Raw genomic sequence first — 26,230 nt, 5'->3', positions numbered from 1 at the left:
ACACACCCTAGCTAAGCTCTCCTATTAAAAGGATACAAGAGGGTCCCAAATTGACACCCACTAACTGAATATAATTAACACTAATTGATATAAATCATACAATTAACAACCGTTTCTGTTCTAAGGAGAACAAACCCAGTTTCTCCAATCTCTCCACATAACTGAAGTCCCTCATCCCTGGTACCATTCTCGTAAATCTCTTCTGCACCCTCTCTAAGGCCTTGATGTCCTTCCCAAAATGTGGTGCCCAGAATTGAACACAATACTCCAGCTGAGGTCTAACCAGTGTTTTAGAAAGGTTTAACATAACTTCCTTGCTTTTGTACTCTATGCCTCTATTAATAAAGCCCAGGACCCTTTATGCTTTTTTAACAGCTTTCCCAACTTGTCCTGCCTCCTTCAAAGATATGTATATGTGTAACCCCAGGTTCCTGTACTCACTTTAAAATTGTACTATTTAGTTTATATTGCCTCTCCTCATTCTTCCTACCAAAATGTATCACTTCACACTTCTGTGTTAAATTTCATCTGCCATATGTCTGCCCATTTCACCAGTCTGTCTATGTCCTCCTGAAGTCTGTTACTATCCTCCAGATTATTTACTGCACTTGAGTTTCGTGTCATCTACAAACTTAGAAATTGTAACCTCTATACCCAAGTCCAAGTCATTAATATATATCATAATATATCTTTATTTGTGTTCCCTGGTGCTGCTGGCTTGATTGATCTGTTTATACCATTGCCCTGGCCAATATTTATCCCTCAACCAATGACAGATTATCTAGTCATTTACGCATTGCTGTTTGTGGGACCTTGCTGTGCACAAATTGGCTGCTGTGTTTCCTACATTACAACAGTGACTACACTTCAAAAGTAATTAATTGGCTGTAAAGTTCTTTGGGACATCCTGAGGCCATGAAAGGCGCTATAGAAATGCAAGTCTTTCGTGTGTGTGTGTGTGTGTGTGTGTATGTAATATGTATAAAAAATATAAACGAGGACCACTTCAGGATGTAAAACTTAAATTGATCTTTTTTTATTATGGTATGTGCCTTTTACTCTCTGAATCATTCTTACCGTGCTTCAGTGTGTGCGCATTTCAGTGTGACTAAATTTATATGATGCTCCTCGTGTTGCCTAGACAGTTATAAAGTTGCAGTGTCACCTCTGTTGACTTGTGCTTCACTGTTCTGGCTGTTTCCTGCAATATTTCACTTGTGTTTTAAATACCATGTTATTAAACACACGACTGGCTTAAAGGTAATACAGAAATGGAACTCTTATCAAGGTGTTTTTTTTTGTAATACTAGTGCAGTAAGGCACTGGTATTCATTGTAGCTTAAATGAAATGTGGCCCTCTAATGTCTTCTGATCAGGTTAACGTTTTCCAGTGTTTTGGGTAGTAACTCTTTTGAAGTTTTAAGTGCAAATTTCCCCTTATGCCTGTGTGGATGCATGGTAATGATGTACAGAACTCTGTTTTATTGTGTTATAATAGTCCTTCTTCATTGGCCCTCTCCACTTCAGAACCTTCAGCTAATCCAGAGTTCTGCATCTCTTTTTGCATGCCCAACAACCTATTCTAGCCCAATTCGACTGGCTCATTGTGGCCCAGTGAATTGATTTCATATTTTTCCCCCATTCTACCATACTTGGGAAAGCTACTCCGGTTCACACTTTCTGTTCCTCTAACTCCGGAGTATTGCTCTCCCTTTGCTCCGCTACTGAGGCTGATCTTTTGACTACGATGTCCTTCTGAAATTGTCTTCTAAAACTGCTTTGCCATGTTCCCTCTCTCCCTGCCTTGAAAGCCTTCTTAAAAACCCATTTCTACGATTATACCTTCAGTCCCCCCCATTCCGTCTCCCACCCAATTTCTTACTACTTGCATTTTTAAGGCACTTTGAGTAGTTGTACATGAGGAGCACTATATTACGAAGTAGTAGTAGTCACTACCCATGACATTTGTAATAACTAAATTAGTGTTTTTCCTTGCCATTTGGGTTTGGCCACCTCTAACCTGCCGCCTTTGTAATTGACAATAATGGTAACGGCAAATGGTTTGTGCCATTTGCCTGATTTAAATGAATGAATGCCTGATTTAAATGAATGCCTGATTTAAATGAATGCCTGATTTAAATGTGGGTGGTTTAAGTGTTGGGGAATGATACTGCAGTACCTTTGTTGTGGCTATTTTGTTTGCAGATGCGAAGATGATAAACATCCAGAAAAAAGAGAGCTGAATTGTCTGATGCAGGATTTAAGACTAAAATATCTGGGGTGTTTTATTTGGTCAGTCAGGCAGCTGGAAAGCATGGTGGTGAGTCCACCATACAATGTGCAATGTTAGGTGTCAGCCGTGGCTCAGTGGGTAGCACTCTCGCCACTGAGTCAGAAGGTTGCGGGTTCAAGCCACGTTCCAGAGACTTGAACACAAAATCTAGGCTGAGGGAGTGCTGCACCGTCAGAGGTACTGACTTTCGGATGAGACATTAAACCGAGGCCCTGGCTACCCTCTTAGGTGGGTGTAAAAGATCAGGGGAGTTCTCTGAGGTGTCTTGGCCAATACTTGTCCCTCAACTAACATCACTCAAACACTCTGGTCATTTTCACATTACTGTCTGTGGGACCTTGCTGAATGCAAATTGGCTGCTGCGTTTCCTACATTACAACAGTGACTACACTTCAAAAGTGCTTAATTGGCTGTAAAGCTCTCTGGGATGTCCTGAGGTTGCGAGAGGCGTTTTCTTCTTAATCAGTTGGAAAATGGAAGAGCTTTGAGAAAGAGGATGCAGCCTGACATGAGTGGGATCACCTGATTTTTCTTTTTGTTTTATTTCTCGTATTGCACTCTGCAACCCCTCGAGCGTAAAATAAAATCCCCTGAATTTATCCACTCAAAAATCTCATTAAAATTGCCACTGTTTTGTCCATTCATAATGCATTTTGGGATTCATCAATAAAGATGTGATTTTTACCAACCCAGTTCCGTAATGCTGATCAGATCTTCCAAAACCTCCCAAATTGCACTGTTACTGTTGCAAATAGACCCTTGATCCCATTCCTTCACAACATAGTAATAACTGTTCACAATTTTTGCCTCCAATTTTCTTTCTTAAAAATAGTGCAATTAGTCACCTCACCCATATCAATGAATGCACACCAGAATAGGTTGAGTTGTTGAATATTGTGAGTTTTGTGTGAAAACTGATAAGCAGCTGCTGTTTTACAGTGCAGTAAAATGCTTGCATTTATATAATGCCTACATCAAAATATCTAAGTCTTTTGTACAATTAATTTAATTTTGGAGTGTGGCCACTATTAAGAAGTCAAATATTCTGCCCATTAGTGGGAATGAGGTGAATGATCAGTTTTTTCGTGGTTGAGGTAGGAATGTCAACTAGAGAACTTGCTGTTCTTTGGTGGTTAATGCCCACCTGCACCACATGAAGTATGAACTAGTAACCTCATAGCCCAAAAAGAGAGTGTTCTACCCTGCTTGTATTGTTCAGATGCCTCCATAATTGTAGTGCAAAATTAGTGAGGCAACGTACATACCTTTTGGAGGCACAGAGCATCACTTGGTGATTTCACTTACTGCCTCCAGGGAGGCAGAGCACTGTCGGTGATAAATGTTAATGGCCAGCAATTCTGCTGTATTTTATTCTGGCTGTGGATGTCTGAGCAGTTGCTGCTGCTGCTTTAAATCCATCTTTTGGTGCAAACACATTCAAATTCAGAACAAGGTGCCAGACATTACTTGCCTTTTACAAATACCTGTTGTCTGTCATCGATCCATGTCTTTCTAGATGAGCGTTAACTTTATCCCATGTCAGGCATCTAGAAGATTATCCACTATCGACGTTGCGCTGACTGGTCCGTAGTTAGCTGGTTTATCCCTTTCTCCTTTTTTGGACAGAGGTATTACATTGGCAGCCTCTAGCACAACTTTCGTAGCCAAGGACGTTTGAAAGGTTGTGGTCAGAACCTCTGCCGTCATCTCTCGGACTTCCCTGAGCATTCTAGGATGCAAGCCATCAGGGCCGTGTTCACTTTGAGTTGGAATGTTCCATGAAGTCTCGCCTTGATTAACTTTGTTTCTCCCCTCCTACCTTTACAGAATGGACTCAGATTTTGACAAGATACCTTCGCGAACAGCTGGCTAAAATTGCTGAATATTATCACGGGCCTGCCGGCCAAGGCCCTACATCTACAACAACAGTGCCTCCGGAGGTGGAACAAGCAATAAAACAGTGGGAGTACAATGAGAAACTGGCGTTTTACATGTTCCAGGTAACGAGGGTTGCCAACTCTGGTTGGATGTATTCCTGGAGGTCTCATCACATGACCTCCCACTTCCAACCGTCCCGCCTGGCCAAACGGCGTTTTTCCTCCATCTCCAATATTTTTATAACTAATAAATGAAAGCATTCGAAGAAAATGAAAAATCGCTCAGGTTTTTTCATACCCCCATGATTTTTCTCCCGGGTTGCTTGCATTGGAGTCCAAGAGATTAATCTTTAATTCCTGGAGACTCCAGGGCAATCCTGGAGGGTTAAGAACCCTACAGGTAACAGAAGACCATGCTGATCAGAAAGAACTTAAATATTCCAATTTTCTCTTCCTCTGCACTTGAAGGGCTGGGGTATGATTGCATGGCCTCTGACAGCCCTTTGGTGTGAAAAAAATGTAAAAGGTGGAGCATGAAAAGGCCATTCTTCCCATCGAGCCTCCTCTATCCCGAGTCCATGTATGATTATTCTGTAACAAAAACGGAACGTGAATGGAAATACCACATGGTCAGTCAGCATCTGTAAAGAGAAAAGCCAGGTTAATAGTTTGGGTGTAACCCTTCATTATGTTCTGAACCTGTTCTGACAAAAGGCTGCAGATGCTGACTGACGTGGTGCGTATTTTCAGAATTTTCTGTTTTTGTTTGACTTCTGGCATTTGAAGTTTTTTGTTTCCTTTTGGATTAATCTATCGTGGACTTCTTTCCCACATCAACTGCATTTAAGAAATAGTGACTCCCCTGAAGAAATCTAGCGATGCTATTAATACCTATCTAAGCTTCAATTACCACTCTCAACATATATTGGTCCAGCTCCCTTTTTTTAAAAGTGTCAGTTGACCTTGCACCAAATATCTTTAATTTGGGGTGGGGAAGAGAAGGAAGAAATAGGAGGAAAGTTTTCTTTTCCGATCTTTTAACTTTGCTTGAGGCTTGTGAATTCTGTACTTGTGTTCTTTAGTCCTTCTTATCCGAGTTAAATTGTATGCTTATTTCAGCCTCAGCTATACCTTTTATAAACATTTATTGCCAAAGTTAATGTTTCAAATGACTTATTCTTTTCAAAAAAAAAACCTAATTAGGTGTAATTTTTAAATGTAAAAATTGCTGAAAACTGCTTTTAAAAAATTGGATGTGGAATGTTTTCCTGGTGTATGAAATTTGGTTGAACACGTTTAACTTTTATAATTAACAAGTGTTCACCTCACTGGGGCACTGAGGTGATGGGCGTACGCCACAAAGTTCACTGGGAAATGAATCTCTGCAGTGTTCCTTCTGGAGCAGCTTTGTAATGTGCATGATCTTTAAACATTGAGCTACTGGTATTTCGAGAGGGCGTGGTGGAGTGGGGGTAGATTTGGGAGCGAAAGTGTGTTCCTGTGCAAGAGAGTCTTATGTTGCAGAAACCTGAGATTATTTTAATTGCAAATATGATTTTATTTATCTTCGTTGCCTTCTATGTTCAGCACAGTCACGATCTGTGACCAAACCATGGCAACGCAACCTGCTCTGCTTCTGTATTTTGCATTGGGTTGAGGAGGAGAGGAAAGGAGAGGGAGTGAGATTAGCAATTGTGGATTAAAAGATGGAGGAACTAAATTTTTTTTTAATTAAAAAAAAAAGCCAAAATCTCTACTAGCAAGGGACAAATACAGATCTCCATTTGTGCACCATTCATTACTCGAGCTCAGAAGAGGAAGGCAAACAGATTAGGTTTAGCCCTATTACATAGAGGGTGGTGATGAGATTGCCCAGGAGTGGAAGTAGGTAGGGTCAGAAAATTCAGGAGGGAACTAGATAAATATTTGGATGAAGGGAGAGAATTTTTCAAATTTTGAGACTGGTCAGATGGATGCAGAATTCCCTTGCAGGGCTGTACATTCCTATGGTGGGTATAATTCTGAGGGTAAAAAAAAGTACTTTCTTTAAAATCACATTCCAGTTTTTGCAGAGAAAATAAAATGCAGCTGACAGTAGGTTGCTTTGGGAGGAGAAAACTTAAATACCAAAGGTTTCTAAGTTGAGAGCAATTTGTTCCTTGGCCAAATATTTAAAGGGGGACAGTCTTCCTGAAAAAGTTTGTGGTAATTGTTAATAAGTTTGTTAACAAACAATGTAATTTGATGCAAATTGCATGTGATGCCAACATTGTAATATAAGGGGAGAAGAGGCATCATTTTTAAGTGTTAAATGGAGAGCACACAATCTTTAAACCAGGGTCTAAATTTCAAGGATGACCATCTTTATGAAAAAAAGAGCATTGGGGTGATCGAGTGCAGAGGTGACAAAAACACGAACGACAGGTTTCAGGAGTAGAAGGGCTGAGGGAGGGATGGGTGATATTATGGTGGTGGAAGTCAGCAGTGTTTGTGATGGAGAGGATATGGGGTCGGAAACCCACCTTGGGATTGAGCATAACGCTGAGATTGTGAACAGTCGGTTTCGGCCTGAGACTGTGGCCAGGGAGGGAGATGGAATCGGTGGGAACGGCATGGAACTTGTGGCATGGCCGATGATGATTGCTTCAGTCTTCCCAGCGTTTAGCGGGAGGAAATTATGACTCGTCCAAGACTGGTTGTTGGGCAAGTAATCTGACAGCACAGAGGTAGTAGAGGGGTTGAGAGAGGTGGTGGACAAACAGAGTTTTGTTTCATCAACGTCCATGTGTTGGCTAACCAAATGTCTGTGGGTGAAAGCAGCAAAGGGCAGCATGTAAATGAGGAAGAGGAGACGGCCAGGATCCATCCTTTGGGGGAAGGCTCCTGAGGTCACTGTGTGGGAGTGGGAAGAGAAGCCATTGCCAGAAATGGTGCAAATCTATTCTTATATACAGTGAAACCCTTATAAAAGGACACGCCAAAAAAAGACAGCTGCAAAAAACGGGCACTTACTGAGAGACCCAAATAACTTACATGGTAAAATATACAAGAGGTACTCTGAAACCATGGACACTCGCAAATTATGAACTATGGACAGCCTTCAATACACCAAGCCCTTTTGCAACTTAAAACGCGGGATACAGCCTGTTGCAAAGCTGCTGTATCTGGAACTTTCACTGAGTCAGGATCACTGGCACTTCCCCTCCAGCTTGCTTCTTTTCTGCTCCCGAATTCTGGTGAGATCGGTGTATGCCGGTCAGCGCAAGGCGGGTGTTGTGAAAGAAACGGGCTTTTGTGGAATAGGGAGCTCTTTACCCAGCATGCACAGCGGCAGAGAGACCGCTCTATCTCTGGGATTGAGTGCTTGCGCGGCTCGATCTTGGGGATAGAGCGGTTTCTTTGGGATTGAATGCTTGCACGGCTCGATCCCAGGGATAGAGCGGCTTCTCTGCCACTATGGGTGCTGGGTAAAGAGCTCCCCATTATTAACAATTTTTTACTGTACATTCAGTGACCATTTTGAAAATAAGGACATCTGCAAAAAAAAGGACAGCTGATGCCAGTCCCTCAGGTTTATAGGCTTTACTGTATTCTTCAAAGAATGCTTCTCCTGCAAGAGACTCGTGTCCAGAGCAGTACGTTAAGTTACTGCCCAGTAGAGTAAAGATTTTCCTTTCTCCCTATTTAATTTTTTTTTTTGGGAGCTGGGTGTTATGCTCCCAGGCATCCTCCAATGGTGACTAGCTGCAAAGAGACACGAGAGTGGCCTGGGAAGCCTTGCCCAGCGTAATGTCTCTGGCTTTCTCTGAAGAAATACTTGGGTTCCTAATAATGGCCTATATGAGATGGGAAACCACGTCCATGCTCCATGATCACAAGATAATTATCGAGGAGGAAGGTCATTAAACTTACCTTGGTTGATCCATCCTGAAAGACCCTTGGGTCCCCCCATTGCAGCATCCAATTATTCTGTAAATGATTCTAGGATTTTGACCCCCACTGCTCTCTTTCTTCCATATATTGATCACTCTTTACGCAAACAGCTTCCTAATAGTCCTAACATTGCCTTTTACTAGCTTGAACCTCCTAACTCTTGCAATTTAGTTTAAAGTAATTTACTTGATTTACCTTTTCCATGTGATCTTCCAAAATTTCCTGGATTCTAGAACGGTCCCAGCAGATTGGAAGGTAGCAAATGTGACCCCGCTATTCTAGAAAGGAGGGAGAGAGAAAACTGGGAACTACAGGCCAGTTAGCCTGACATCAGTCTTTGGGAAAATGCTGGAATCCATTATTAAGGAAGTGGTAGCAGGGCACTTAGAAAATCATAGTATGATTAGGCAGAGTCAACATGGTTTTCTGAAATGGAAATCGTGTTTGACAAATTTATTAGAGTTTTTATGAGGATGTAACTAGCAGGGTAGATAGAGGGGAACCAGTGGATGTAGTATATTTGGATTTTCAAAAGGCATCCGATAAGAGGCTATATAAATGGTTGTTGCACAAGATAAGGGCTCGTGGGGTTGGGGGTGATATATTAGCATTGATTGAGGATTGGTTAATGGACAGAAAACAGAGAGTAGGGATAAACGGGTCATTTTCAGGTTGACAGGCTGTTACTAGTGGAGTGCCACAAGGATCATTGCTTGGGCCTCAGCTATTTACAGTCTATATTGGTGACTTAGATGAAGGGACCGAGTGTATTGTATCCAAGTTTGCTGACCATACAAAGCTAGGTGGGAAAGTAAGCTGTGAGGACAGAAAGGGTCTGCAAAGGGATATAGACAGGTTAGATGAATGACCAAGAAGGTGGCAGATGGAATATAATGTGGGGAAATGTGAGGTTATTCACTTTGGTAGGAAGAATAGAAAAACAATATTTTTAAAATGATAAACTATTAAATGTTAATGTTCAGAGAAATTTGGGTGTCCTCGTACAATAAACATAAAAAGTTAGCAAGCAGTTAGGAAGGCAAATGGCATGTTGGCCTTTATTGCTATGGGGTTGGAGTACAAGAGTAAGGAAGTCTTACTACAATTGTACAGGGCTTTGGTGAGACCTCACTTGGAGTACTGTGAACAGTTTTGGTCTCTTTATCGAAAGAAGGATATACTTGCCTTAGAAGCGGTGCAACAAAGGTTCACTAGATTGATTGCGGCCTTTTCACTGGCTCTAGACTGTGTGACAGAAGCTTCAGTCATATTGGTTAATACTATTTTATCTATCTTTTGCTCTCACCTCAATGCAGGTTTGTAAAAAAAAAATGTATTCACTCAAACTGACAGTGATCGCATACAAAATATAAAGGATATGGAAAAGCCTTAAGCATTTCTCACATGGCACCTCTTATTGTACAAGCCAACAAAAATATGAACTGTGTTAGCTTCTGTTTTGCATCTTACTTGGTAAATGAACATGCTTCCTTATTTATGTAAGATACAGACTAAAGGTACGTTTGACAATTGCAGGACTGTTAAGATCACACTGGATGGTTTTAAGAACTAGATCTTCATTTAATGTGTTTTTGCTGCTAAGGTTAGGCAGGGGTAATGGAAACCCAGTTTAATCCTCTAGGGTTTTAGTTACGACTGCCCCAATTAAATCCTTCAAAATTATAAGCTATTAATTTCTTTTCTGTACAGCATAATACATTATAGTCCCCACAGTTGGAGTTGATTTACTTTACAAAAACTTTCTGGTGCTGGTAACGATGTAGTGTTGGATCCAGAAAATCCTAACTCCTGAGAGAAATTTACAAATGGATTTGTGCAGGCTAGGTATTGCATGATCACCCTGACTCATTAGTAGACGTTTCCTCCTGGCAGAGAGTAACACAGAGGCTTACTTAGATTACCCATTGGCTTGCTGCAACTCTTCTGGTTTTGTTGACCTAAGTCAACTCTGATGTGAAGTGGTAGGAGCTTTGCATTCGCACCACGATGGGTACAAACAACTGTAGTGACTCTGTCTGGCCATTTACTCGGCAGCACCTCTCAAACCCATGATCTCCGCCACCTAGAAAGACAAGGACAGCAGGTCCGTGGGATCACTATCACCTCCAAGTCCCCTTCAAGTCACACACCATCCCAACTTGGACATATACTGCCATTCCTTCATGGTCGCTGGTTCAAATTCCTGGAACTCCCTACCTATCAGCACTGTGGGAGTACCTTCACCACAGGGACTGCAACGGTTTAAGAAGGCCTCCGCATTCTCAAGGGCAACTAGGGATGGGCATTAATTGCTGGCGTTGCCAGCGATTCCCATATCCCGAGCATGAATTAAATAAAAATGATACCCCTTTTATATTACAGTCCTGCCTTTGGCACTGCAATTTTAAATGAGGGGGCATTAATGGCACTGAGAGAGTGGGGAACCAGCTCTGGAGTGGCTTTCCAAGGTTCTTCTAGAAGCATAAATGCCAGTCATAGCACATGCAAATAAATGGCTGCTGTACTTCTGCCCGCATGCAGGATAAGTGCTCAGTGCAGCCATAATGAATGGCAGTACAGTTTTCACATTGTTAGCCTCCTCTCACTAGCAAAGAAGGTCTGTAGCCAAAAACTGAAAGTTGTGATCGTGACACTTTTTTTACATATGACTGTTTCTTCCTTTCTCACTGGTGCTGGGAGAATTTGTCCCAGCAATGTAAATGGGATAGATTCAATAACAGCAGGAGCCCTGCCACATTACAGAGCTGCTTCACAGAAGCCACAGTATAAAGGGGGACGTCAGTGCAAATCGGTTGGAAACTCACAGCTGTTAAGCAAATGGGGCTGAAAGACGGAGTATTGGCTTCAGTTCCCCTTTTTGAATTTGAACCGTTAGAGAATTATTATTAACACCCTTTCTGTCTGTATTTTTTTTTCAGTTGGTTTTATTTTTGGTGGAATATATTTGTTTAAACGGTGTTTTGTTGATCTAGGGTGATGGGGGAGGGATGACTTGCTGGAAAGTGATGCTGAACTATAACTCACTGACCATAAAGCATTAAGGTGTTTCGATGATCCTGCCATTTGAACTGTGAATGTGCTTATTAGATTCCTTCAGTGTTGGATATTGTGACTTTTTCCCTCCCCCACCACTCAATTTTTTTAAAACTAAAATATTCAAAAACAATTAGTGGAAATGACAAGCTTTTTTTAAAAAAAAACTTGGTGTCGCATTTTTAAAAAAAGTAACTTTTTTGCTTTTATTTCATTTTGGTTGTAATTTTGCTGTGCCATTTTGGTAGCACATGCATTAATGTGTTTGTAAGAAATTCCTTTGTCTGTTATAACAAAGGTTTAAGCCTTTTATTAAAATAGTGGACCGAACACCAACTTGTTAATGGGTTTGTTATGAATATTGCACAGTGGAGTTTAAATCCCTATACATTTTAAAGATTGTATGTGCTAATAGATTTCTGACCCCCCCACCCCGACCTTAGGCTGCCTCCCCCCCCCCCCCCCCCAAAAAAAAAATTGGCTTGTACTTTTTAAATAGAATTGTTAAAGTAAAACATGAAGGACCATTTATTGGTTTCTGTTATTGAGCCAACAAACGGAATGCTTTTGTCCCTCTGAAGCCCTTGGCTATGAGCCACATGAGGACACAATGTCATGCTGCTTTTTTAGCCTGTGATCATGCCAGCGTAAAACATGACCTAATTCTGCTTTAGAGGTTGATCTGTAATGTATTGGCTCGGTGAAGTGAAAATTAGGAAAGTAACAGACTATCTCCTCGTGTGCTGAGCTACATCAGATTAGTTAACCGTGTGTTTGCGTGTTAAATAGGCTCTGAGGACTGGTCACTGACCCCTTCCTGGGCTTTTTGATTATTTTTCTTGTACAACATACTATGTTTAAATCCAATAATATTCTTTCAGATAAATGTTTTAAAGGTACATGTAATTGCTGCTTGTGCTATTTTGTGCCTTGGTCTTCTAATCCAATATAATCCAAGGATTTATCCCCTCCTCCCTTCCACAACACATTCCTCCTTTTTTCAAAAAAAAAGGAAAGTGACAGACAGAGTTATCATAGTATGTTACAGTACTAAGGAGGCTATTTGGCCCATCATGCCTGTGCCAGCTCTTTGAAATACTTTAAGGGAAATCCAATTAGTCCCACTCCCCTGCTCTTTTCCCCCAATGCCCTGAACAGTTTTTCCCTTCAAGTATTTATCCAATTCTCTTTTGAAAGTTATTATTGAGTCTGCTTCCATTGCCCTTTCAGGCAGTGCAATCTAGACCATCATAACTCTCTGTTTAAAAAAAAATGTTTCTGTCGCCTCTGGTTATTTGCCAAAGGTTAATGGCACAGGGAAACAGATTGAGAGACCGAGACCGAGACATAAGGAAGATTATAATATGTAGAGTCCCTCCATATATTATATTTGAGTTCGTCTTTACTCTTTCCTCCCTGTAATCACTGTTAGGCTAGGTCTCGTCAGTCCCGACACCCTCTCCACCTGAACCAATTTGCACTTTGTTTTCCTGCACCCACCCTTTGACAGCATAATCATGTGTATGGACTGACCTTGTTACCCCTACCTTATCTTGTGCCCTCCCCTTTTCTTAGTGTCAGAGCCTTGTCTCTCACCATGACTACTCTGCCCTCTGCCCTTTCTCCCCCATGTTGTTCCCCTGGTCACGCCCACCCTGATGGCCCTTTAGTATCCAGTCAACCCCTACACATGCACTCTGCTACTGTTACCTCTCTTTTTCACTAGCCCTTTCTTCTCTCTTGTCTCACTCCTCTCACTCAGTTCTCCCTTGTTTGTTCCCTCCCCCTCCCCAGAGGCCCAAGGCAATGGGAACTGGTTGCTGGTGGGCTGGTAGCGAGAGCGGGGAGGAGAGGGCGGCTCGTGGGGGTTTACTCGCACCAAGTCCCGTTCACCCATCAGCACCTCTGTGCTCATTGACCTACATTGGCTCCCAGTCTGGCAATGCCTTGATTTTAAAGTTCTCATCCTTGTTTTCAAATCCCTCCATGACCTCGTCCCTCCCTGTCTCTGTAACCACCTCCAGCCCTACAACCCTCCGAAATCTGTGTGCTCCTCCAATTCTGGCCTCTTACCTGTCCCCGATTTTTATCGTTCCAGCATCGGCAGCCATGCCTTCAGCTGCGTAGGCCCTAAGCGATGGAATTCCCTCCCTAAACCTCTCCACCTCTCTACCTCCTTTTAAGACGCTCCTTGAAACCTACCTCTTTGACCAAGCTTTTGATCACCTGTCCTAATATCTCCTAATGTGGCTTGGTGTCAAATTGTGTTTGATAATCACTCCTGTGAAGTGCCTTGGGATGTTTTACAATGTTAAAGGCGCTCTATGAATGCAAGTTGTTGTTGTTTACAAGTGTGGGAAAGAAACAGCTATAGATGGTAGTAGGTGGGCAAGCAGCATTGTAGGGAATGGGAGACACTGCAACAGAAAGTAAAGTTGGATGCTCCACAGTCCCACTGGAGGACTGAAAAGTAAGTATAACAACTATATATAGTAATACCCAGGTAAGCTGAAGTTGTGACTTGAGTCGCATCATTTTATTTTCCATACAGTAAACATCAGTTCAGATCACCCTAAGCAGGACCACTATTAACTATGTTGATGGGAAGGCTTGGTCTTGGGTACTCATTGATATTGATGATGTACTTTCATTTTCGCAGTCTTTATTTACGTCTCTTTCCCTGTTGCATCATAAGTGGCACAGAGTTTGGCACTGACCGAACTTCTGGGATGGGTCTCGCACATTGCTACAATTATTGTGCAATTTGCTGCCTGAGTACTGCAGTTTTTCCATAAGTCATCTTGCAGGCAGCGAAAATGTTGGGATTTAAGTTGCTTGCCCAGGTTGTAGAAGACAGTGAATTGGGGTTTGCTAAGCACAAGGAGTAAAAACAAAACTTGTTTTACTTGCATACATGTCATGTTGTAGGATGGGATGTTGGAAAGACACGAATACTTGACCTGGATCCTGGATGTTCTGGAAAAAGTCAGACCAGCAGATGATGAGCTCCTTAAGTTGCTGTTGCCACTAATGCTACAGGTCAGCAAAATGAATAATTCACCTTTCTCTGTTAATTGTATCCATGTGATTTATATCAACTAGTGTTAATTGTATTCAGGTGCTGCGGATCAATTGGGAACGCTCTCTCGTGTCCATTTATAAGAGAGCTGATCTAGGCTGTGGTGGGGGTAATGTGGATCTCTGTGACTGTAGGCTTGAAGCAACTGAAGACTAGGCTCTAGTATTCTAACCTTCATCACCTGGCTATCCACTTTTATAACATCTCCATCAAACTTTGTGTTTTTCTAAAAACAAAAAAGAAAATAGAATGAAGGAAGACTATTGGCCCAACCAGTTTGGTAATGTGGATTCTTCGTTCCGAATTACCTACCTATCTCCATTGACAAAGCCCCCTTTAAAAAAAAAACACAATTCCACACACACACACTTTTGTTGTCTGATACACATTGCATAGAAACTAAACAAAGATTGATGATAAAATAAATTTTCTGCAATATTTAATATAACTGTAGCCTTATCTCATGCTACTAGTTTGCTGACGATACAAAGCTAGGTGGGAAAGTAAGCTGTGAGGAGGATGCAAAGAGGTTGCAAAGGGATAGAGACAGATTAAGTGAGTGGGTGAGAAGGTGGCAGATGGAGTATAATGTGGGGAAATGTGAGGTTATTCACTTTGGTAGGAAGAATAGAAAAGCAGAATATTTTTGAAAAGGTGAGAGACTAAGAAATGTTGGTAGTCAGATGTCCTTGTACATGAATCACTGAAAGTTAACATGCAGGTACAGCAAGCAGTTAGGAAGGCAAATGGCATGTTGGCCTTTATTGCAAGGAAGTTGGAGTATAAGAGTAAGGAGGTCTTGCTGCAATTACATAGGGCTCTGGTGAGACCACACCTGGAGTAGTGTGTGCAGTTTTGGTCTCCTTACCTAAGGAAGGATATACTTGCCTTAGAGGCGGTGCAACGAAGGTTCACTAGATAGGACAACCCTCTGATCTCAGGAATCTATGAGGAGAGATTGAGTAGAATGGGCTTATATTCTCTGGAGTTTGGAAGAATGAGAGGTGATCTCATTGAAATGTATAAAATTCTTAAAGGGCTTGACAGGGTAGATGCGGAGAGGCTGTTTCGCTATTTATATAATCGTCCTTGGGGTGGGAGAGGAGCGAAATGGACCAGGCAGTGTACTGGATTAGCACAGGCTTTTTATGCCTGGGTTTGAATCCAGTACAGAGTATAGGATTGAAAGTCTCCGCTCTACTTGCGGTATTGGTTCTATGTTAAATTAGTTTGGGAGTTCAATCCAGTTCCTGTATGGAAGCTCATCGCTAATCTGTCCCTAATTTGGCAACGATTGTCTGTCTTGCTGAGAGGCCACAAGGATGAATGGTCTGGGAAATAGAAAGTTCACCTGGCAGATATTGCTCTTCTGATGGTAGGCTTTAAGGGCCTTGTTATCTAATTGAATGACGGAACAGGCTCGAGAGGCTGAATGGCCTATTCCTGTTGCTATGTTGGGATAGAGCAGGATGCTTTACCGCTCACTTAGCCAGTGCTGCGCTGATGTGAGAGTGTTTGATGTTAACAATGGCAGCTCAGAATAGGTAATAAGTTCCATTTCACGACACTGACAACCGTCCCTTTGATGAGCATAAGAAAATAGAACCCTAAATAGGTCAGAATTAAACATTTATTACATAAGTATTGTATTGGTTAGAATCTTTTGATAACTATCTCCTGAATTATGATCTAAAAATGTATGTATTGACACACAGGTCCATCTTGCATTTGTAGAGTCTGTGTCGCTCTTGCACCTGATTGGCTATAGTGTCATTCATAGCACTGCAACAAGTTACAATTGGGCATGTAGAGAATTTTTTGATGAAAAAGTAACAAGTGGGAACAAAAACTACCAAATGAGGAATCACGAGCCAGAAAACAATTATCTCTAGCTCGTGAGGAATAGAAGTGGAACCAATTAAATTGTTCAGAGTACTTCTTGGAAAATCCTTTCTGCTTCGATCTTGTTTTCAGTAACCTGGGAACAGGAGGAGGTCATTCAGCCCCTTGAGCCTGTTCTGCCACTCAATCAGATCAAGACTAATATGTATCTTAACTCCATTTAACCGTCTTGACTCCATACCCCTTAATACCCTTGGCTAGCAAAAATCTATCGATCTGAGATTTAAATTTATTAATTGAGCTAGCACCCACTGTTTGTGGGAGAGAGTTCTACACTTCTACCACCCTTTGTGTGAAGAAATGTTTCCGAAATTCTCTCCTGAATGTCCTGGCTCTGATTTTAAGGTTATATCCCTTTGCCTTGGACGCCCTCACCAGCTGAAAAAGTTTCTTCCTGTCTACTCTATCAATTCCTTTCAAAATTCTAAAAACCTCAATCAAATCGTCCCTTAACCTTCTATATTCCAGGGAATACAAGCCTAGTTTATGTAATCTCCTCATAATTTAACCCGTGGGTCCCTGGTAACCTACTGGTGAATCTGCGCTGCACTCCTTCCAAGGCCAGTATATCCTTTCTAAGGTACGGTGCCTGGAACTGTACACGGTATTCCAGATGTGGTTTAACCAGAGCTTTGTATAGCTGTAGCAAAACTTCCTCCCCTTTATATTCTAGCCCTCTAGATATAAAGACTAACATTCAATCAGCCTTTTTGATTATTTTTTCTACCTGACCACTACATTTTTATGATCTGTGTACATAGACCCTTAAATCTATTTGGGCCTCCACAAACATGGTACTAAAAACAAGGTTTCTAACATAACTGAACACATTACATAATGAAGATCATCATCAGACTTACCTAGAGTTGTCTTTGTGTGTTTCCGTTTGGAGGCTTGTCTCTTCCACAAAAGCCTGGGACTTGAATTCTGCTGCTTTCCCACATCCCTGAGTTAAAAAGATTCAATTAGATATACCCTCAATGTTAGTTTTAGTATTGCACATGTGGACTACAACTTCCAGAATGCACAAATATCCATGTGTTTATCAGTCTGATAGACCACAACTCCCATAATGCAACTTAAGGTGACCTCTTTCCCAATCTAATATAGCATTGTACAGTTAGAATATGGCTTACAATTGGGGGAGGCTGTGGGTTGCCCTTTAAATGGCCAGACTTGGTACCAATCATTAAAACAAATTGGTACTTTAGAGACAAATCCCAATTTTCCAATTGGACAAACACATTTTCAATCATGTACAGTCTTTTTTCATTTAAAATCATATTGGGGGGGGGTGGTGAATGGGTGAAATTTTGTAAATTTGCTATCACAGTTCATCCATCCCTAATGCTATTATCGGGTAAGTCTCTATTTTGTTTTCCTCAAAGTTGGTGATAATTTTAAAATTCAATGCACCGTTCAATGCATCTTCTTTCCCCCTACTGCTGAACTCCACTTCCCAATCCCCTGCTGTTCTCCACTAGCTGGTTCAGAATGGGCCATGTTAAACATTGCAACTGTACTCTGTAATTGCGCTACAGATCTGACTGAGCAAAGCTACGGGATCTTTTTTCAAACATTTTCTCCTTCTCCATTAACCTTTACATGGTATAATTATAGCAGGCAAACTCATTACATTTTCTTATGCGGATATGACCTTTTGGATCTTTTGAATAGTTTGTGAAGTTATTGCATAGTGATCAAGTGGTGTATCTAGCAAGCGGCCGCTCTTCACAGTTTAAAAACCTATAGAGACTTGTCCCATTCCCAGTACATAGAATCATAGAAAATTTACGGCACAGAAGGAGGCCATATACGTCCCATCGCATCCACGCCGGCCGAAAGTGAGCCACCCAGCCTAATCCCACTTTCCGGCACTTGGTCCGTAGCCATGTAGGTTACGGCACTTCAGGTGCACATCCAGGTACTTTTCAAATGAGTTGAGGGTTTCTGCTTCTACCACCCTTTCAGGCAGTGAGTTCCAGACCCCCACCACCCTCTGGGTGAAAAAAAATTTCCACAGCTCCCCTCTAATCCTTCTACCAATCACTTTAAATCTATGCCCCCTGGTTATTGACCCCTCCGCTAAGGGAAATAGGTCATTCCTATCCACTCTATCTAGGCCCCTCATAATTTTGTACACCTCAATTAAATCAATCCTTAGCCTCCTCTGTTCCAAGGAAAACAACCCTATCCAATCTTCCCTCATAGCTAAAATTTTCCAGTACTGGCAACATCCTCGTAAATCTCCTCTGCACCATCTCTGGTGCAATCACATCCTTCCTGTAATTTGACCAGAACTGTGCGCAGTACTCAAGCTGTGGCCTAACTAGTGTTTTATACACCACCATATCCTGCTGCTCTTATATTCTATGCCTCAGATAATAAAGGAAAGCATTTCATATGCCTTCTTAACCACCTTATCTACCTGTCCTGCTACCTTCAGGGATCCGTGGACATGCACTGCAAGGTCCCTCACTTCCTTTACACCTCTCAGTATCCTCCCATGTATTGTGTATTCCTTTGCCTTGTTTGCCCTCCCCAAATGCATTACCTCACATTTCTCTGGATTGAATTCCATTTGCCCCTTTTTTGTCCACCTGACCAGTCCATTGTTGACTGCAGGAAGATATCAGCTTTCCTCCTCACTATCAACCACACGGCCAATTTTTGTTTCATCTGCAAACTTCTTAATCATGCCCCCCACATTCAAGTCCAAATCATCAATATATAGCACAAAAAACAAGGGACCTAGTACTGAGCCCTGCGGAACCCCACTGGAAACATCCTTCCAGTCACAAAAACACCCGTTGACCATTACCCTTTGCTTCCTGCCACTGAGCCAATTTTGGATCCAACTTGCCACTTTCTCTTGGATCCCGTGGGCTTTTACTTTATTGACCAGTCTACCATGTGGGACCTTGTCAAAAGCCTTGCTAAAATCCATGCACACTACATCAAATGCACTACCCTCCTTGTTACCTCCTCCAAAAATTCAGTCAAGTTAGTCAGACACGACCTTCCCTTAACAAATCCATGCTGATTGTTCTTGATTACTCCGTGCCTTTCTAAGTGATGGTACAAAACACAGCATGGAAACTGCCAGAATCCTCTGTAGTTGCATGTTGCTGGGATTGTTGATTGGTTCTCATTAGAGATAATCTGAAAATTGTAAAATATTCCTAAATATCGTGAAACTGTGTGTGTAGGTTTGGGTTTGATCATACAAAATATGTTTAGAACCCAAAGTTGCTCCAGAGGTGGCTCCGTAGTGGGTAAATAAGTGGCATGCTGTAGCACTGAGCTTTAAAAACCATGAAGCTACCAAGTACTAGAATGTATCCTCGTATAGGGGTTGACATTAGCAGATTATAATTTGCTGAGTTTTAAAAAAATTCTACCTATCAGGAAAGATTGCACAAGCTGGGGCTCTTTTCTCTGGACAAGAGAAGACTGAGGGGGTAACCAGATAAAGGTCTTTAAGATTATGAAAGGGTTTTATAGGGTAGACATAGAGCAGATGTTTCCACTTGTGGGGGAGTCTAAAACTAGGGTCCATAAAGATAAGATAGTCACTAATGAATCCAATAGAGAATTCAGGAGAAACTTCTGGTACTAGGTCCTTTGCTTTTTGTTGTATACATTAATGATTTGGACTTAAACGTAGGGGGGCATGATTAAGAAATTTGCGGATGACACAAAGATAGGCCGTGTGGTTGATAGTGAGGAGGAAAGCTGTAGACTGCAGGAAGATATCAATGGACTGGTCAGATGGGCAGAAAAGTGGCAAATGGAGTTCAATCCAGAGAAGTGTGAGGTAATGCATTTGGGGAGAGCAAACAAGGCAAGGGAATACACAATAAGCGGGAGGATACTGAGAGGGGTAGAGGAAGTGAGGGACCTTGCAGTGCATGCCCACAGATCCCTGAAGGTAGCAGGACAGGTAGATAAGGTGGTTAAGAAGGCATATGGAACGCTTTCCTTTATTAGCCAAAGCATAGAATATAAAAGCAGGGATGTTATGCTGGAACTGTATAAAACACTAGTTAGGCCACAGCTTGAGTACTCGCACAGTTCTGGTCACCACATCACAGGAAGGATGTAATTGCACTAGAGAGGGTGCAGAGGCGATTTACGAGGATGTTGCCAGGACTGGAGAATTTTAGCTATAATGACAGATTGGATAGGCTGGGGTTGTTTTCCTTGGAACAAAGGAGGCTGAGGGGTGATTTGATTGAGGTGTAAAAAATTATGAGGGGCCTAGATTGAGTGGATAGGAAGGACCTATTTCCCTTAGCGGAGGGGTCAATAACCAGGGGGCATAGATTTAAAGTGATTGGTAGAAGGATTAGAGGGGAGCTGTGGAAAATCTTTTTCACCCAGAGGGTGGTGGGGGTCTGGAACTCACTGCCTGAGAGGGTGGTAGAAGCAGAAACCCTCAACTCATTTGAAAAATACCTGGATGTGCACCTGAAGAACCATGACCTGCAGGGCTATGGACCAAATGCGTAAAAGTGGGATTAGGCTGGGTGGCTCGTTTCTCATCCAGCGCGGACAAGATGGACCGAATGGCGGCCTCCTGTGCAGTAAATTTTCTATGATTCTTTACCCAGAGAATGGTTAGAATGTGGAACTTGCTACCACAAAAAGTAGTTGAGGCAAATAGCATCGATGCATTTTAAGGGGAAGCTAGATAAACATACGAGGGAGAAAGGAATGGAGGGATATGCTGATATGGTTAGATGAAGTGGGGCGGGAGGAGACTCTCATGGAGCAGAAACACCGGCACGGACCAGTTGGTCAAATAGCCTGATTCTGTGTTGTAGATTCTATGTAATTGGGATGTGGGCGTTGCTGGCAAGGCTGGCATTGCCCTGAGAAGGTGGTGGTGTTCTGCCTTCTTGAACTGCTGGTAGTGGTTTAATACAACTGAATGGCTTGTTAGGCTACTTCAGAGGGCAGTTAAGAGCCAACCGTGCTGGTGTGGGACTGGAGTCACATATTGGCCAGACCAGTTAAGGACGGCAGGTTTCCTTCCCTAAAGGATATGAGTGAACCAGTTGGGTTTTTATGATAATCCAACAGCTTCATGGTCATGTTTACTGATACCAGATTTTTATTTCCAGATTTGTTTTTTAAATAATTTAAATTCTCAAACAGCCACGGTGGGATTTGAACTCGTGTTCTCTGGATTATTAGTGCAGGCCTCTGGATTTCTAGTCCAGTCACATAACCACTACATTACCGTCCCCTATGTGTGTAAAGAGGTAAACTTGAGAAGAAAGTTCGGATGGGCCTGCTCCGTCTTGGTCTTTCGTCTCTCCAGTTATGCCTATCTCACTTAATTACTGGCTAGATATTCGTTTATGGTTAGATTGGAAAGGAGATCAACCCAAGGCTGCTCTTCGTCATCGATGCAGTAGGAAAGAAGTCAGAAAATGGGTTAAGAAACACAACAACTTGAAAAATGTCCTGTAGGTAATTATAAACCAATGACTTATCTTTTCTTTTTTTCAGTATTCTGAAGAGTTTGTTCAGTCAGCCTATTTGTCTCGTCGCCTTGCTTATTTCTGTGCCAGAAGGCTTTCTGTACTCCTGAGTGAAAGCTCTTCAAATCTTGTTCCCGCACATTCACCTCATATGATCATTGGACCAAATAACCCTCCTCTGGCTGCTCCGAGTCCCGCTGCTCCTACTGCAGTAATGAGTCCAGTGCAGTCGGCCTTCTCTGATTTCCATTCGTGTCCGCAGCATCGTCCTTTAGTTTACGGCCTAAGTTGTATGTTGCAGGTGAGTGACAATTGATTCCTCTGTACTTCAGCAAACTATGTCCCAGTGTCGAACTCTTGAAGCTTTTGTGAATCCATGAAAAATGTATCTTTCTGCAGATTACTTTTGGAACAATAATTGCATCAAACCATCTATTGAAGACAATTGGTAGATGGAAAGAGGGAGTAACTTATAAGCTGTGGTTCGGCTTCAGCTACCAATATCAGATCAGCTGCTATAGTTCTTGTGCATCTCTGATTTTCATCGCTGTACCATTGGCAGCTGTGGCTTCAGCTGCCTAGGCCCTAAGCTCTGGAATTCCTCCCCTAAGCCTCTCAATCTCTCTCTCCTCCTTTAAGATGCTCCTTTAAACCTACCTCTTTGATCAAGCTTTTGGTCACCTGTCCTAATATCTCCTTATGTGGCTCAGTGTCAAATTGTTTCTGATAATCGCTCCTGTGAAGCGCCTCGGGACATTTTACTACATGAAAGGTGCAATATGCAAGTTGTTGTATAGTGTTAGTTTGCAGCTGGTAGCACCCTATTTATACTGACTGGCTGAGGATCCGATTCTCCCAGCCAGGAGAGAGTTCTGCGCATGTCTTAGTCAGTAAATTTGTTTTGAGAATGCAAGTGAGAGTGGTCACAATCTAAACTTGTCCAATAGATTTGAGGTTCTTGCAACCCTTGTGGACAAGTGCGGGGACTGCGGGGAGGACGAGCAAACTGACCACGGCATTGTGGTACAGGAAGCCGTTCGAGTGGAGGGAGTAAAAAGGAAGGTGGTTGTAGTAGGCGACAGTATAGTTAGGGGGATAGACACTGTTCTCTGCAGCCAGGAGCATGATTCCCGAAGGCTGTGTTGCCTACCCGGTGCCAGGGTTAAGGACATCTCTGGGCTGGAGAAGAACTTGGAGTGGGAGGGGGAGGATCCAGTTGCTGTGGTCCACGTAGGCACCAACGACATAGGTAGGACTAAGAAAAAGGTTCTGCTGAGAGAGTTTGAGCAGCTAAGGACTAAATTTAAAAAGCAGAACCACAAAGGTAATCACATCTGGATTATTACCTGAGCCATGAGCAAATTGGCATAGGGTCAATAGGATCAGGGAGATGAATGCATGGCTCAAAGATTGGTGTGGGGGAAGTGGGTTTTGATTCATGGGGCACTGGCACTAGTACTGGGGAAAGAGAGAGCTGTTCCATTGCGACGGACAACACCTGAACCATGCTGGGACTAGAGTTCTAGTGAATCGAATAACTAGGGAGGTAGATAGGGCTTTAAATAAATTGGGGGGGGGGGGGCGGGTGGAGGGTCCCATTGGAGAGAAATCTAGAATGCTAAAGAGAAAAGACAAGGAAGCAGAGAAAGTGATTGGGGTAAGGATAACCAGATTGTGTCAGGAAGGGACAGAGCGTACTAACAAATAGGGCCCGGGTAAGAAAAAATTTTAATAAAACAAATAAGGGCATAGTACAAAAAAATGCTAAGATGTCTAAAAATGTTAAAATGACAAATCTAAAGGCACTGTTTCTGAATGCACGAAGCATTTGTAATAAGGTAGATGAATTAACAGCGCAAATAGATGTAAACGGATATGATATAATAACAATTACAGAGACATGGCTGCAGGGTGACCAAGGCTGGGAGCTGAATATCCAAGGGTATTCGATATTTCGGAAGGACAGGCAAGAAGGAAAAGGAGGTTGGGTGGCATTCTTAGTAAAGGATGAAATCAGAGCAGTGGTGAGAAAGGATATTGGCTCAGAAAATAAAGATGTAGAATCGGTCTGGGTGAAGTTAAGAAGCACCAAGGGGCAGAAAACACTGGTGGGAGTTGTCTATAGGCCTCCAAACAGTAGTAGTAATGTAGGGGATGGGATCAAACAGGAAATTAGAGATGCATGTAACAAGGGTACTATAGTAATCATGGGTGACTTTAAACTGCATACAGACTGGCCAAACCAAATTAGCAATAATATTGTGGAAGATGAATTCCTGGAGTGTGTACGAGATGGTTTTTTAGACCAGTACGTTGAGGAGCCAACCAGGGAACAAGCTATCCTGGATTGGGTATTGTGCAATGAGAAGGGGTTAATTAATAATCTTAGTGCGCGGGGTCCTTTTAGGGAAGAGTGATCACAACATGATAGAATTCTTCATTTAAGATGGAAAGTGAAGTAGTCCAATCCGAAACTAGGGTCCTAAATCTAAACAAAGGAAACTACGAAGGTATGAGGAGTGAGTTGGCTATGATAGATTGGGAAACTTCATTAAAAGGCATGACGGTGGATAGGCAATGGCTAACATTTAAGGAACGAATGCATGAATTGCAACAATTATACATTCCTTTTTGGTGCAAAAAACACAAAAGGAAAAGTGGCCCAACCATGGCTAACAAAAGAAATTAAGGATAGTATTAGATCCAAAGAGGAGTCATATAAAGTTGCCAGAAAAAGTAGCCAGCCTGAGGATTGGGAGCAGTTTAGAATTCAGCAAAAAAGGACCAAAAGATTGATTTAAGAGGGGAAAAATAGAATATGAGAGTAAACTTGCAAGGAACATAAAAGAAGACTGTAAAAGCTTCTACAAGTATATAAAAAGAAAAAGATTAGTGAAGATAAATGTAGGTCCATTACAGTCAGAAACAGGAGAATTTATAAAGGGGAACAGGGAAATGGCAAAGCAATTAAACAAATACTTTGGTTCTGTCTTCATGGAAGAGGACACAAATAACTTCCCAGAAATGCTAGGGAACCAAGGGACTAGTGAGAAGGAGGAATTAAAGGAAATTAGTATTAGTCAAAAAAAAAGTGCTGGAGAAATTAAAGGGACTGAAAGCCGATAAATCCCCAGGGCCTGATAATCTGCAAGCCAGATTACTAAAAGAGGTAGCCATGGAAATAGTGGATGTATTTGTTGTCATCTTCCAAAATTCTACAGATTATGAAACAGTTCCTGCAGATTGGAGGGTGGCAAATGTAACCCCACTATTTAAAAAAGGAGGTAGAGAGAAAACAGGGAACTAGAGAGGGGGCAAAACTTGACCTCCTCTTGGGAAATAAGGAAGGGCAGGTGACAGAAGTGTTAGTGAGGGATCACTTTGGGACCAGTGATCATAATTCCATTAGTTTTAAGATAGCTATGGAGAAGTTAAAGAAGAGAAGGTCTGGCCCAAAAGTTAAAATTCTAAATTGGGAAAAGGCCAATTTTGATGGTATTAGACAGGAACTTTCAGAAGTTGATTGGGAGAGTCTGTTGGCAGGCAAAGGGACGTCTGGTAAGTGGGAGGCTTTCAAAAGTGTGTTAACCAGGGTTCAGGGTAAGCACATTCCTTATAAAGTGAAGGGCAAGGCTGGTAGAAGTAGGGAACCTTGGATGACTCGGGAGATTGAGGCCCTAGTCAAAAAGAAGAAGGAGGCATATGACATGCATAGACAGCTGGGATCAAGTGGATCCCTGGAAGAGTATAGAGATTGCCGGAGTAGAGTTAAGAGTGAAATCAGGAGGGCAAAAAGGGGACATGAGATTGCTTTGGCAGATAAGGCAAAGGAGAATCCAAAGAGCTTCTACAAATACATAAAGGGCAAAAGAGTAACTAGGGAGAGAGTAGGGCCTCTTAAGGATCAACAAGGTCATCTATGTGCGGAACCACAAGAGATGGGTGAGATCCTGAATGAATATTTCACATCAGTATTTACGGTTGAGAAAGGCATGGATGTTAGGGAACTTGGGGAAATAAATAGTGATGTCTTGAGGAGTGTACATATTACAGAGAGGGAGGTGCTGGAAGTCTTAACGTGCATCAAGGTAGATAAATCTCCGGGACCTGATGAAATGTATCCCAGGACGTTATGGGAGGTTAGGGAGGAAATTGCGGGTCCCCTAGCAGAGATATTTGAATCATCCACCGCTACAGGTGAGGTGCCTGAAGATTGGAGGGTAGCAAATGTTGTGCCTTTGTTTAAGAAGGGTGGCAGGGAAAAGCCTGGGAACTACAGACCGGTGAGCCTGACAACTGTAGTGGGTAAGTTGTTAGAGGGTATTCTGAGGGACAGGATCTACAGGCATTTGGAGAGGCAGGGACTGATTAGGAACAGTCAGCATGGTTTTGTGAGAGGAAAATCATGTCTCACGAATTTGATTGAGTTTTTTGAAGGGGTAACCAAGAAGATAGATGAGGGCTGTGCAGTAGACGTGGTCTACATGGACTTCAGCAAAGCCTTTGACAAGGTACCGCATGGTAGGTTGTTACATAAGGTTAGATCTCACGGGATCCAAGGTGAGGTAGCCAATTGGATACAAACTTGACGGTTGTAGAGGGT

General features: G+C 42.2%; 1 protein-coding gene across 6 annotated transcripts in view; it reads left to right on the top strand.

Moving 5' to 3' along the window:
- Nucleotides 1–26,230, top strand: part of LOC137331279 (mediator of RNA polymerase II transcription subunit 12-like protein) — a 482,895-nt gene that overhangs the window by 52,225 nt on the left and 404,440 nt on the right. For all 6 annotated transcript variants that reach the window (XM_067994976.1, XM_067994975.1, XM_067994977.1 and 3 more), the window contains exons 6-8: nt 4,121–4,293; nt 14,086–14,196; nt 21,656–21,928. In XM_067994976.1, the coding sequence (XP_067851077.1) occupies nt 4,121–4,293; nt 14,086–14,196; nt 21,656–21,928 (557 nt within the window). The remainder of the gene's footprint in view (nt 1–4,120; nt 4,294–14,085; nt 14,197–21,655; nt 21,929–26,230) is intronic.

Source organism: Heptranchias perlo, chromosome 13 (assembly GCF_035084215.1).
Source record: "Heptranchias perlo isolate sHepPer1 chromosome 13, sHepPer1.hap1, whole genome shotgun sequence".
Lineage (NCBI taxonomy): Eukaryota > Metazoa > Chordata > Chondrichthyes > Hexanchiformes > Hexanchidae > Heptranchias > Heptranchias perlo.
The sequence above is the reverse complement of the archived record's forward strand: the minus strand, read 5'-3'. Positions and strand labels throughout refer to the sequence as shown.